At 44.0% G+C, this 15,283-nt stretch overlaps 1 protein-coding gene across 5 annotated transcripts in view; it reads left to right on the top strand.

The window, feature by feature from the left end:
* LOC145342846 (putative methyltransferase NSUN7) overlaps positions 1-15,283 on the top strand; it is a 128,967-nt gene that overhangs the window by 8,691 nt on the left and 104,993 nt on the right. For all 5 annotated transcript variants that reach the window (XR_013886656.1, XM_080188366.1, XM_080188394.1 and 2 more), the window contains one exon: positions 7,816-7,874. Coding sequence is in view for 4 of the 5 variants with exons in the window: in XM_080188366.1 (XP_080044492.1) it covers positions 7,816-7,874 (59 nt within the window). In the remaining variant the exon portion in view is untranslated. The remainder of the gene's footprint in view (positions 1-7,815; positions 7,875-15,283) is intronic.

Raw genomic sequence — 15,283 nt, 5'->3', positions numbered from 1 at the left:
TGGGGTAGTGCAGAGAAGTAATAGTGTGATCTATTCCTCAATTTTCATGCATGTTCCTGAATGGCTTATTAGCAAATTGAGGACTTTGACCTGAGGTCAACTCCCTTTATATTCCAAATATACTGAACATAATGCTTAGGGGTGTTTGCTTGGTGTATTGTGCAATTGGCAGATGATAAGGTGTTTAGAAAAATAATCAGTAATCACTAAGAATTTGTTCCTGTGGACATGGAAAAGGTCAGAAGCAATCTTGAGCCAAGAATATTAGGAACTTTGTGTTCTCATTTGGCATATTTTCCGACATAATCCTTAACTGCGACTTCAATGTCATTGTTCGTGCCCGGCCAATAGACCATCCCTGTCATGAGTCTCCTCTTGCAATCTAACGGGATGAAGTTGCTGTAGCCTGTCATATTGCAATGATATCAATATGATGACCTGCTTGCCCTGAAAGATGGTTCCCCATGTTATATCTAAAGCATCTTGAGAAGTCAAAAACTGTTTAATGCTCGTGGACACGCTGGCTATCCTTTGTTAAATGTTTTTCAGATTTTCTGCAGTATAGAGTCTTTTGTTATCTCCTTCAGTCGTTCCTGACACTCCTGTTATGCAAAACTCATCAGATCAACATGTCATCAATGTCGGTCAGGTTAAGCTGCAGATCTATGGACACATCTATGGTCACTGTCGGACTAGGTAACCTGCTGAACGTATTGGGTGTGACCATCAAGTTTGCACCAAACCTCGCAGACATAGCCCTGTATCTTTACTGTAGACGTTGCAGTGTCATTGGTGTGCTAGTGGTCAGTCTCTACCACAAATCTCTTGCCAAATAAGTAGGTGTGAAAACACACAACTCCAGACACTAATGTCTCCTGCTCGATGTTAGAGTAGGGATTTTGAATTAAATGCAATGGGTTTATCTTTCTGTAATATGCATACTCTTAAGCCTTTTAGGAATGTGTCCACTTCTATAGTAGGCACTTCTCTGTGAACATAGAAATGCAATAATAATACTACTGACAATGAGTGCTTTACTGCCTTAAAGCAATGTTGGTGGCTATTATGCCAAAGGAAAGGCACCTCCATTTTCAACAATTCCTGTCAAGGTGATGATTTTTGCATGGTATTCATAGAATCATAGAAACCCTACAGTACAGAAAGAGGCCATCTGGCCTATCGAGTCTGCACCAACCATAATCCCACCCGAGCCCTACCCCTGTATCCCTACAAATTTACCTGCTATTCCCGCTAACCTACACATCTCAGGACACTATGGGGCAATTTTAGCAAGGCCAATCAACCTAACCTGCACATCATTGGACTGTGGGAGGAAACCGGAGCACCCGGAAGAAACCCATGCAGACACGAGGAGAATGTGCAAACTTCACACAGACAGTGACTCAAGCCAGGAATCAAACCCAGGTCACTGGAGCTGTGAAGCAGCATTGCTAACCACTGTGCTACTGTGCCACCGATATTAGAAATACAAAGAGACAAAAGGTTGAGGGGATCCAAGCAGTTTAGAAGATCCTCCTTATCTTAGGGTGTTGCTTTGGGTATCCTCTGGTTTGCTCAGATCAGGACAGATATTAGCATTCAAATAAATGGACAGAAATAAATTGATTTGCTGCACTTTAATGTTGTGTTTGTGACTGTTAAACCCCATCCCTTCTTTATGTGCCGCTTGCATCAGCAGATGTAAATTCTGATCACATTCCTGTTTTATCACTCCCATGAAGGCTATACCAATTGCAATGCGTAAGAATCCTGGTATTTTACATGTAATACAATTCATGTGCATCTGAAAGAATTCCTGATAAGTGAATAGCCCAAAAGGAAATTGTCAAGAGCGGTAAGTGTATTACAGACAGAAGAGGAGAGATAAACTGAACCTCCAATTCACTTCCCTTATGTCTGCAACCAGTGTGGTTTGTTTGGAAAGGTGGAAATGGGTGTTCTTAAGCCCCCTTTTAGCATGTGATCAATTTAAAGGTCCAGCAGACGTTTGTGGGTTTAAAAGTAAAGAAAATAATTCATTCACACACCTACTCCAAGACTAAATGTGATGTCAATCACTCAGCACTCATGCACACACATACTGAAGAAGAAAATACAATTAAATGGAATAGAGCATTTTTACATGTTGTAAATAAAATAGTTTATAGTTCACATGCTGAGCTTGTTGCATGAAAACAGTCTTTGTGGATCTGGTGAAGATGGAAGTCATTTGCACTCTGAAGTTGTAGTTGTGATGAATTCAGATAGCTGGGGTTGGATATCCGGATTATTGTAGGATTCTCTTGAAGAAATGACTATTCAGCCCGTCATGAAGTTAGGTACTTGTGGCTTTTTGTATCAGGAGGTCCGATTTCTTCATGGGTGGACAAGAATTTAGGAATCAGGTTTGAAGGCTTTTAAAGAAATTATATCCTTAAATGGTAAAGATGACACAACTGTTTAAGTTTTTTTTGTGTTTTTCTGCAAACTATGCTGGTGTCTTCCTGGGTCTTTAGATAAAATTTGATATCTCCAGTTAGTTTTAGTCACATGACTAATGTGACTTGTGGGAGTGGAGAATCTAGCGGGGGGTTATGGTCTGATGAAGACACGAGGGATGGGGTTGGGGGCACTGTGGAAGGATGGCTCTGCAAAATGGGTTGGCGGGGGAAGAGCAAGGGTTCACGATGGCAGGTGGAGGGGGTAGAAGATGAACAATGGAAGGCCAAGGGAAGGGAAGCTAGACCCTGATGAGAGTGCAGTGAAAGCTCTCACACAACGGGGTCAAAGGGATACCACATCATTTACTGGAAGGGGATGTGCGAAGACTCCAGTTGTGACGGATAGAAGTCCGCATGGGGCATGGATGCCACAGGGAGTTAATGGGCTCACAGGGAGGATGGTTGACCCGAGAGACAGATTTCTTCCTGAGGCTGTTAGCATTTTTTCTTTGGGTTGCTAATATCCTGCATGGTTTGGTGAAGACAGGTGGGCTGAAGAGAGTGATATAAGTGTGCAGAACTGGTATTTAAGTATGACGCTGGGACCTTCAAACCAGTTGAAGGAGGGCAGGTAAATCAGCTGCTGGCCTGTCAGGTTAATTGGAATGGAATTCACCTCTGCATAATTAATGAGGTTCCACGAGTGGAATCCTGCCATTCTGGCCAATGAACAGGCAGCACCAGAGCTATCCGCCACTACGCTTAGTCTCAAAAGAGGAGAAGTCTGCCCATAAAGTTCTAGAGGTCCATTGATTCTGGAGTAAACTTCAAACAATGGCAGGTGTGAATTCCTCAGTGAGTGCTGTCTAAGCATATCTGTTCAAGGGATGATGTCCCACTCGTGGTGATTCATTTAGAACTTCCTGGAAGCTTCAGCTAGGTAGTGTCGAACAAGCAAAGTTTATCTAATTTAGCCATCTTATCAATATCCATTTTAGATCATAGTTCCAGGAGTTTCCACAGCAATGCAGTCCACGTTTGAAGTAATGAATAGGAAATGTCTTCACTTGGCATGAATGGTGTACAAAACACAATGAGATCTTTTCTGCCAGATACCCATATTTGGTGTTAAGTTTTGAAGAAAATTTTGGATTGAGCTCCTCCAAAGTAGGGATTTTATGTGGACAATGCTTTAAAGTTTTACTCGAAAGACTCTAATTGAGGCCAACTCATAATGACCCTTGTTTTCAGTGATGAAACATGTGATGGAGTTGCACTAGTCCTTGTTCTTGTACCTTTCAAATGATCCCATTCAGTTCCATTTTATCCAGCTTGACCTTCAACTTGGCTTGCAAGAAAGAACAAAGAACAAAACAGCCTGAGAAACAGGCCCTTTGGCCCAACGAGCCCGCGCCGCTATTTTAACACCACCAGTCCCCCCCCCTCCACCCATGACCCTTATCTATTGTTTTATGGCCATCCACATTGAGGGAAACTAATTTAGGGACAATTTATTACTGCCAATCAGCCTAATAGCACATCTTTGGGGTGTGGGAGGAAACCAGAGCACCCGGAGAAAACCCACGCAAGCACGTAGAGAATGTGCAAACTCCCACAGACACTGGCCCAATTCCATGTGTCTGCACAGCAAACAGTGATAGTCACTGAGCTGTCGTCTTGCCCAGCATCTGGTCCAGTTTAAGCACACGCTAACGACATGAAGCACTAGGCCAATCTCGAACAACCAAGAGCAGCCCAAGTACGACCCATCGCGTGTATGCCCCTCGTTGGACAACAAGGTGGACCAACTTAAAACCTGTGAATGAAAAGAGAAAAAACATTATTATCATACCATATCCATTTACCTTACCAGGGACGCCCCAATGCTAATGAACCTTATTTAAAACAGTCTCCTATATCCACCCATCTCCAATCCACTCATGTGCCTGTTTAAGTTACTCTTAAATGACTCTAGCGTGCTTGCCTCCACCACCTTACTTGGCAGAGCATTCCATACCCCCATTACCCTCTGTGTGAAAAACCTCCCTCTAATATCTGTGTTATACGTCTCCCCACTCACCTTAAGCCCATGGCCCCTCGTACTGTGTGTCTCTATCATAGGAAATAGCTTACCTCTGTTTACTCTACCTATACCCTTCATAATCTTATATACCTCTATTAGATCCCCCCTCAGTCACCATCTTTCAAGGGAAAAGAGCCCCAATTTCTTCAATCTTTCCTCATAACCCAGTCCTTCCATACCAGGCAACATCCTGGTAAACTTTCTCTGCACTCTCTCCAGAGTCTCCACGTCCTTCCGGTAGTAAGGCGACCAGAACTGGACTCAGTACTCCAAATGCAGCCTAACCAACGTTCTATACAACTGCAACATTAGACTCCAGCTCTTATATTCTGTACCCCTTCCTACAAAGGCGAACATACCATAGGCTTTCTTCACAACCATCTCCACTTGTACTGCCACCTTCAAAGACTTGTGCACTTGCACCCCCAGGTCTCGCTGCGATTCTATACTCCTTATGGGCTTACCCTTTATCATATAACTCCCCCCTACATTATTCCAGCCAAAATGCATCACCTCACATTTATCCGGATTAAACTCCATTTGCCATGTATCTGCCCAATATACCAGCCTATCAATATCCCGTTGTATTGCCAGACACTGCTCCTCACTGCCTGCCAATGCAGCCATCTTGGTGTCATCAGCAAATTTGCTGATCACACCACTTACTCCCTCTTCCAAGTCATTTATATACACTACAAAGAGAAGAGGTCCCAGTACTGAGCCCTGCGGCACACCACTAGTGACAGACCTCCAGCTAGAAAAGGACCCATCCACTACTACACGCTGTCTCCACTTTGCAAGCCAGTTCTCAACCCATCTAGATACCTGGCCACGTATCCCATGAGCCTTAATCTTTTCTACCAACCTACCATGAGGGACTTTGTCAAACGCCTTACTGAAATCCATATAGATGACATCAACGGCTCGTCCTTCGTCAACCATTTCTGTCACCTCCTCAAAAAATTCTACCAGATACGTAAGGCAAGACTTCCCTTTTACAAAGCCATGCTGCGTATCCTTAATCAGATCGCAATGCTCTAAGTGCTCATACATCCTATCCCTAAGAATCCTCTCCATCAACTTACCTACCACTGACGTCAAACTCACCAGCCTATAGTTACTCGGGTTATCCCTCCTACCCCTTTTAAACAACGGTACCACGTTCGTTATCCTCCAGTCCTCTGGGACCTCACCTGTGTCCAAAGAAGAGACAAAGATTTGCGTCAGAGGTCCAGCAATCTCATCCCTCGCCTCCCTAAGCAGCCTAGGATAAATGCCATCAGGCCCCAGAGATTTATCAGTTTTATTGCTACCTAAAAGTTCTTCCCTCGTAATCGATAGATCTTTCAATTGGTCTACGGCTCCCTCGATGACCGTACTAGACATCAAGCCCCCTCTCCTTCGTGAATACCGACGCAAAGTATTCATTCAGGATCTCCCCATTCCCTCAGACTCTAAGCACAATTCCCCTCGTCTGTCCCTGAGAGGACTGATTTTACCCCTAGCCACCCTTTTGCTCCTAACATAGGAGTAAAACGCCTTTGGATTTTCCTTAATCCTACCTGCCAAAGCCATTTCATGCCCCCTTTTTGCCCTCCTAACTCCCCTTTTGAGATCCTTCCTACTCTCTCTGTACTCCTCCAACGCTCTCTCCATTCTCAGCTGCTTAGACCTGACATATGCCTCTCGTTTCTTCCTAACCTGGTCTTCTATATCTCTAGTAATCCACGGCTCTCTAATCCTACCTTTCCCATCCTTCCTCCCAACCGGCACATGCCTTTCCTGCACCCATTGCAGTTTTCCCTTGAAAGACTCCCACATGCCTAACGTGGACTTGCCCTCCAACAGCCTATCCCAGTCTGTATCCCTAAGATCCCAGTCTGTATCCCTAAGAAGTGCCTGGTTGATTTTTTGATGGTAAGACATCCTCTTTCTCCTTAAATCGCTTAAGAAAATTGCTGATTCTGCTGAAACATTTGGGACATTGCATTGTCAGATCTGAAGTGATGGGTATATTTTCTAATGCTCTTCTGCTTTGTGATATCTGACTGGTAACCATCCATGGATCAATGTGAAATCTCAGCATGCTGGTAGACTTGCAATTGCTGAGCCTTTGGTTTGTGTCACTTCAAACATCTGTTACACCCATGATGACTGGTTGTATTTATACTCTAGCATGATGAATCAGAGGAGGCCAGGTCCTTGAGTACCTTTAAGACAGAGATAGTCCTTGATCAGTTAGGGGATCAAGGGTTATGGAGAGAAGGCAAGAGAATGAGGATGAGAATTATATCAACCATGATTGAATGATAGAGCAGACTCTGGCCTAATTCTGCTTCTATACCTTTTGGTCTTATTTTGGGTCCGGGGGCGGGGGGGTGGTGGGGTGGTAGGGAGACATTAGAGAAGATTCCTTAGCAGATTTACCACTGAAAGTACAAATTTGTATTAACTGTATATGTGAACTATTTGCCAATACTGAACTGTCTTGCAACCCAAAGCTTGCACTGAGTTTATTTAGCTCCACTGTTAAGATAAACTGCTAGACTTGACTTGTGTCTATCAGTCTGTCAGTACGCTTGTCAAATGCCATTGAGCAGGTGGATCTTTTATTTCCTAAGCTCACAAAAATGTGACTTCCAAAAGGGAATTGGATCATTATCTGCAAAAGAAAATTTTGCAATGCTACAAGGAAAAAGCTGGGGAATGAAAATAGGTGATTTGCCCCTTCAAAGGGGCAGCATGGACAATATAGGTCAAATGTCCTAACCTTGTGCTGTAACCATTTTATGATTCTATGAAACGTTTTGCACTTACCTTTCAGAACTTTGCTTTTTTCATCAGGCACCCCTTACAGGTCACAGCTTCTCCAAGGGAGATTTTCTGAGGGCTTACAAAATCCACAACAGCATGCAAAATTAGTATGCGGGAGGAGATACATTGGTCCTCCAATGGGAATGCCAACCTTTAAAGAACTGCATGCATGGTTTGCACCAAGGGCCTCCTCGACCCTTGAAAAGATCACACAAAAATGGCATGGAGTCGGGGAGGCAAAGGAAAATTGTTTTACCAGCAAAAAAAAATTAGGTTCAGCATTTTGCACCCCGAATTACATATCCACTGGGAGATGAAAATTCAGTCCCAAAAGTTGGCTTTCTATTTGTGTTTCAGTAGGCTACAAATGGAAAAATTAGATTTGCTTTCAGTATTGTGATGAATTGTTTTGGACTTGGTAAGCATTATATCATCAGAGCTACATGATTTTGTCTGTCTTTTTTTCCCTTTCAACAGACCAAGATGTCTTAGAAGAAATGTTGATTAACAGCTGTTTTTACCCAACTCAACAAATTGTAAGTACACACTTTGAAACTGAAGCAAGACAAATATACTTTTAACATGGTAGTTGGTGTTTAAAATCCAAACAAGATCATTAGTTTTTGCTACATTTTTGAAATAACTTTGCCTCTTCTCATGACTGCGCCATTGAGCCGTACACAACAGATCCTGGGTGAAACTTGCAATCAGTCAATTAATGTTGCAGCTGTTTTGTTGCCATAGTTATCCTGCAGTCTGTACAGGACTGTGTGTATCTAGGCATTGGGTTTTAGTTTAGTTTTGTTGGGAAGCTGTTCAACTGTTGAGATAATGGTCCTTGTTCAGATTCACAAATGAAGAATAGCTCTTTTGATTCTATATTGGAGAAAAACTTGAATCTATTTTATTATACCTGGGCAAAGATCCATTGTTATTAGGTTATAAGGAGAAAAAATTGCTAAGAAATGTTTTTTCGCCCTGAATAAAGAATAAGTTTTACTTATTGTGTTTACTTTCAACTGTGTAAAGCAGGCTGTCCAACATTTTTGCATGGGGGCCATAATTCCACTTTTTTTCTCACTCAAGGGACCACTAAGAAAATTTTAGAAAGATAAGGTTTGGCACAAGATTAAACATAAATTTCAATAGAAAAGTTGAGTACAAAGGAAAGTAACAATTTACTAACATGCTCTCTCCCTCTCATTCTCACCTTCTCACCCTGTTTTTCTCTGTCTCACACACACACTCTCTTGTACAAGTGCACATATTCACACAGTTTCTCTCAATCATATACAAAAGTGTGCTTTCTCTTTTGTGCACATACTGTCTTGCATACACAAACTTTTCTACACATGCTCTCTCTCTTACTTACTCACCTCACTCTCTCCATTACTCTCTTATCTCTCTCTCTCACACATGTACACACATATGCTCTCTCTCTTTTGCACACATTCACTCACTTTTTTTCTGTCTTGCACACATGCACACTCTCACATACATTCACTTACATTCATGAATTGTCCCTAGTGGGAAAACTGGTGAGAATCCCTCTGGATGGGTTGGCACAATCCAGATCGCAATCCATCCACACCTGATCACGTTTTTGGAGCTTGGCGAGATTCCCCCCGGTAAAGAGGCGTATGGGACCTAAAGATGTTGGCATGGCCTGCCATCTTAAAGTTTGCCCAAATCTGCCATCTTAAAGGCTGCCCCAAGGCAACAAACACTGGAGAGGAATGGGTTGTTATTGGAAGAGCAGCCCCTCGTAAAGTCTTCAACTCCACTTACCACTTACCTGTCTGACCGGCATTTTGAACAACAACTCTGGGAACCACATAGGATGGTTTTGTGGGCCAGGGGTTGGACAGCCTGGTGTAGAATATTGTGGCTGTTGCTCATGGCCTCCTAGCACCATGCTATTGCTGATTAAGGTTGATAAGAATACTTTCCAAATGAATGTTTTTAATAGTTGTGCTTCGTTTCTGTAATGAAGATAATTATGGTTTCCATGGGTGTGGGCAGCCAATCTGGCATGTTCCCCGCTGCTGGCAAATTTCCACAGTGGCAGGACTTGTTCAGGAAACCAGGTTGATGCTTTTCTTCCTCCTTTTACCAGCCCTCCTACCTCTGCTTCTTCCACCTAAAGTGGTGAAATTCAGCCCAAAGTCTCTTCTAGAAAGCTTTCTTGATAACATCTGAGGAATCTAATCATTCTGATCTAATCAGCACCAGCCTGTTTGCATTTTGTACCTGAATTTGTATTACCTTTGAGACAGCTCAGCTGTATGTTTTAGAAGATTGGTGGGGGCAATTCTCTTGAATAAATTCTAAGTGTCGAATTCGAGTGAAAACTAGAGTGCATCATGCTGGTTTTCTCAGTGGGAGTCCAGAGAAGAATCTTCCATGCTCTGTGCACTGCTGAGTGCCTCAGCATAAATAACATTGGAAACAAGGAGGCCGTAGAACAGCACTGAGCGGACCAAGCTGCCATAGTCCCTATTTGCTGGCCTCCAGATTGCTGGCCAGTTCAATTGCTGGCCAGCTCCCCAATCCCCGCAATGCTGGCTCTCTCATTATCACCCCCTTCCCCCACGCCTGCCACCACCATCACAGCCTGATTGCAGCTGCCCCCCCCCACAAACCGCAAGTGGGGAGCCAGCGGGATGGGAGAATTGCCTCCTACATATCAGATTAACCTTGATGAACATCAGCCAATGCTCGTTTGATAGCACTGCTGCCTCCAAAAAATGTTGTGGGTTCAGGTCTCATTCCAGGAGACTTGACCATAAAAATCAAGGCTGGCACTCTAGTTCAATACTAAGGGAGTTCTGCACTGTCAGAACTGCCATCGTTCAGATTTGCGACTCCTCAGATACTGAAACAGTTCACGTTCAAATGCAACAATATGCAGGCTTGAGCTGACAAGTGGCAAGTAACGTTCGTGCTTGCAAATGCCAGGCAATGATCATCACCAATAAGGGACACTCTAACCACTGCCCCTTGATTTCCATGGTGTAACCATCAATGAATCCCCTGCTGTCAACATCCTTGGAGCTGCCATTGACCAGAAACTCAACCACATAAACACAGTGGCTATAAGAGCAGGTCAGAGGCTTGGAATACTGCAGCGAGTAACTCACCTCCTGACTCCCCAGAGACTATTCACCATCTACAAGGCACAACAAAGAACAAAGAACAACCCAGCACGGGAAACAGGCCCTTCGGCCCAACGAGCCCGCGCCGCCGCATCACCCTACACCTATTCTACCCTGCACGTCTACGAATGGAACCCTACTCAGTCAGATTCAGGGAAGAAATAGTGTCAATTTGGTAAAAACCGATTAGCCTAAGAGCACATCTTTGGGGTGTGGGAGGAAACTGGAGCGCCCGGAGGAAACCCACGCAACCACAGGGAGAATGCGCAAACTCCCACAGACACAGGCCCAAATCCATGTGTCTGCACAGCCAGCAGTGCTAGTCACTGAGCTGTTGCGGTGCCCGTCTACCGGTCCAGGATCAAGCACACACACCGACATGAAGTACTAGGCCACTCCTGGACTTCCAAGAGCAGCCCACGCACGACCCGCCGTGTGCATGCCCCTCGCTTGACACGAGGTGGACCTCCACCTGTGGAATAAAGACAAAAAATATTAATCATACAGCCTGCCCTTCCGGTGTCTCCTGAGGTTTAACCCTATTTAATAGCCCCTACCATATCCCTCCATTCTTGTTTCACTCATGTGCCTATCTGACCACAAGTCAGGAGTGTGGTGGAATACTCTCCATTTAGATGGGTGCAGCTCCAACAATACTCAAGAAGCTTTACACCATCCAGGACAAAGCAGCCCGCTTGATTGGCATCACATCTACAAACATGCAGTCCCTCTGCCACTGACGCTCGTTAGCAGCAGCATGTACTGGCTACAAGATGCACTGCAGCAATTCACCAAAGGTCCTTAGACAGCACCTTCCAAGCCCACGACCACTTCCATATTGAAGGACAAGAGCAGCAGATAAATGGGAACACCACCACCTCCAAGTAGGGAGCCAGCCGGTACCTAACCAGTAGAAGTAGTAGAGGTGCTCAATGAATACTTCACTACAGTATTCACGGTGGAAAAGGATCTTGGTGGTTGTAGTGCAGGCTTGTGGCAGACTGAAAAGCTTGAGTATTTGATGTTAAGAAAGAGGATGTGTTGGAGCTTTTGAAAAGCATCAAGTTAGATAAGTCACCGGGACAGGATGGGATGTAGCCCAAGTTACTGTGGGAGGCAAGGGAAGAGATTGCAGAGCCTCTGGCGATGATCTTTGCGTCATCACTGGAGACGGGGGAGGTTCCGGAGGATTGTGGATGTGGTTCCTCTATTCAAGAAAGGGAGTAGAGATAGCCCAGGAAATTATCAACCGGTGAGTCTAACCTCAGTGGTTGGTAAGTTGATGGAGAAGATCCTGAGAGACAGGATTTATGAACATTTGGAGAAATATAGTATGATCAAAAATAGTCAGCACGGCTTTGTCAAAGTCAGATTGTGCCTTACGAGCCTGGTTGAGTTTTTTGAATATGTGACTAAACACATTGACGAAGGAAGAGCAGTAGATGTGGTTTATATGGACTTCAGCAAGGCATTTGATAAGGTCCCCTTTGCAAGGCATTGAGAAAGTGAGGGGGCATGGGATCCAATGGGACATTGCTTTGTGAATCCAGAACTGGCTTGCCCACAGAAGGCAAGTCTGTGGATGGGTCTTTTTCTGCATGGAGATCGGTCACCGGTGGAGTGCCCAGGGATCTGTTCTGGGACCTTTGCTCTTTGTGATTTTTATAAATGACCTGGATAAGGAAGTGGAGGGATGGGTTGGTAAGTTTGCCAATGATGTAAAGGTCGGAGGTATTGCGGATAGTTTGGAGGGATGTCAGAAGTTGCAGCGAGACATAGATAGGATGCAAGACTGGGCAGAGAAGTGGCAGATGGACTTCAACCTGGATAGGTGTGTGGTGGTTCATTTTGGCAGGTCAAATGGGATGAAGGAATATAATATTAAGGGTAAGACTCTTAGCAGTGTGGAAGATCAGAAGGATTTTGGGGTCCAGGTTCATAGGACTTTCAAATTGGCTTTGCAGGTAGAGGATGTGGTTAAGAAGGTGAGTGGTGTACTGGCCTTCCATTAATCGAGGAATTGAATTTAGTGGTCAGGAGATAATGCTGCAGCTGTATATGACCCTGGTCAGACCCCACTTGGAGTACTGTGCTCAGTTCTCATTACAGGAAGCATGTGGAAGCCATTGAAAGGGTGCAGAGGAGATTTACAAGGATGTTGCCTGGATTGGGTGGATTGCTTAATGAGGATAGGTTGAGAGAGCTCGGTCTTTTCTTCTTGGAGAGACGAAGGTTGAGAGGTGACCTGATAGAGGTGTATAAGATGTTGAGAGGTATTGATCGGGTAGATTCGCAGAGGCTTTTTCCCAGGACTAAAATGGCTGCCACAAGAGGACACGGGTTTAGGGTGCTGGGGAGTAGGTGCAGAGGAGATGTCAGGGGTAAGTTTTTCACTCAGAGGGTGGTGGGTGCGTGGAATCGGCTGCTGGCGTTGGTGGTGGAGGCGGATTCGTTAGGGTCTTTTAAGAGACTTCTGGATGACTACACGGGACTTAGTAAGATTGAGGGTTATAGATAAGAAGCCTTCTTTTCTCAGTATCAGCACCATCAATACTGTAGAAATCTATGTACAACCCATTGATTTTAGTGGCCCAACTGTCAACCTTGGTCCCTGCAGCAATATATCTGTTCAATTCCAAAGCAATACAGCGTGGACTCTGAAATAGAGAAAGTTGTCTTTTTATGTGTTCTGAATTACTAAACTTGAGCACTTTTCTCTATAGGTTGACAGTTGGGCCACTAAAATCAATGGGTTGTATATAGTCTTCTACAGTATTGATGGTGCTGATATTGAGAAAAGAAGGCTTCTTGCAGAATCATATTTCTCTTCTGTCAGCTCGCTCAATATAATTTCTTTGTTTGTTGCAGCTGAGATTGAGTCTAATTACCAAGGCAAGAAAATAACTGAAAAGTGCTTGTTAGTTTTAAAAAAAGGAGTAAGAAATGTCTCAGCATTTTCTTTCCTTTTCTGGTGTTTCAAACTTAAAGCTTTCCCAATTTTCTTTAGAACATAGAACATAGAACACTACAGCACAAACAGGCCCTTCGGCCCACGAGTTGCGCCGATCACATCAACACCTATCTATAACCCCCAATCCCATAAAACCCCATATACTCATCCAGAGGTCTTTTAAAAGACCCCAGCGAGTTCGCCTCCACCACCACTGACGGCAGCCGATTCCATTCACTCACCACCCTCTGAGTGAAAAACTTACCCCTAACATCACTTCTGTACTTTCCTCCCCGCACCTTAAACCTGTGTCCTCTCGTAGCGACCATTTCAACCCGGGGAAATAGCCTCTGAGAATCCACCCTATCTATTCCTCTCAACATCTTATAAACCTCTATCAGGTCGCCTCTCAACCTACGTCTCTCCAGGGAAAAGAGACCCAGCTCCCTCAACCTAACTTCATAAGGCATGCCTCCCAGTCCAGGCAACATCCTTGTAAATCTCCTCTGTACCCTTTCAATAGCTTCTACGTCTTTCCTATAGTGAGGCGACCAGAACTGCGCACAGTACTCCAAACTTTCTTTGCTACAATTCTGTTGCTGTTTCAATTTTAGGTAATCACTGTAAGAAATGAGAGGAAAACAAATATTACTTAGTTTCCCATTGACGTGGATGGGAAAAGGAGTTGAGGCCATGCTTCTGTAAAGGACACCTGCACTGCTATTGTGATAAGAGAAACATACATGGAAAATCTGGTGTGTTGCATTCCTTGAGGAAGTTAACTGTTTAGCTACTCTTCAGAGCCCTTGAATGTATTGTCACCTCTCAATTCCATGCCCATCTTTCCAACTGCATGTTTTAATGTTTCCAATCAGATATCCACCTCTGCATAGTACCAAAATGGCTTTTATCAAAGTCACAAATTTCATCCAATGGTAAACTTTCCCTTCTCAACCTTCTTGGTCTATTTACAGGTAGTACGTGGTTAACCACACCATACTCTTCCAGTATCTCTTAACTATTGTTCACCTGGGTGGGACTATGCTTGCTTGATGCTATTCTTATCCATTGAATCCAGAGAATCTAGAATTAGAGAAGCCAGAGAATCACCTGCAGTGCCTTCTGTTCGTGCTCCTGCATTGTTACCTCTGGAGTCCCGCAAGGATCTATTCTTGGCACTCTCCTATTTGTGACCTACATTCACCCACAATGACATCATCTGTAAAGCGTCAGTATTCCAATATACATTAATAACATCCAGCTCTACCTCTACATTTACCCTAGCTAGTCCCCCTGACATTAAGGGACAATTTAGCAGGCCAGTCCATCTAACCTGCACGTTTTTGGACTGGTCCATACTCTTGCTGACAAATGTCTGAAGCTGAACCAAATTGCCCAGCCTTGATGCCATATTCAAGCAGAGATGAATTTCTGGTCCTACCTGTGCTATCATTATCACCACCTACCTTCACCTCTGTAACTGCTTCTCCCCAACCTATCTTAACTCATCTATGGCTGAAATACTCATTCATGCCCTTGTTAACTCTAGACTATTCCAAAGGACTACTGGCTGGTCTTTCACATTGTATCCTTTGTAATCTTGAGATCATTCAAATTTCTGCTGCCTGTGTCCTTATTTGCAACAAATGTCTTTCACCAATCACCTCCAAGGTTGCAGATTTATATTGGCTCTCTGTGAAACAGTGTGTCAATTTTAAAAATTCTCATCCTTGTTTTCAAATCTACCCATGGCCTTGTATCTCCCTAACTCTGTTGTCTCGTCCAGCCACACAGCCTTCTGAGACATTGACATTACAAAAATCCTGGCTTCTTGAGCATC

The sequence above is a fragment of the Carcharhinus amblyrhynchos genome, chromosome 1 (assembly GCF_965287045.1).
Source record: "Carcharhinus amblyrhynchos chromosome 1, sCarAmb.v2.hapA, whole genome shotgun sequence".
NCBI lineage: Eukaryota > Metazoa > Chordata > Chondrichthyes > Carcharhiniformes > Carcharhinidae > Carcharhinus > Carcharhinus amblyrhynchos.
Note: the sequence above shows the minus strand (reverse complement) of the source record. Positions and strands in the feature narration are given on the sequence as shown.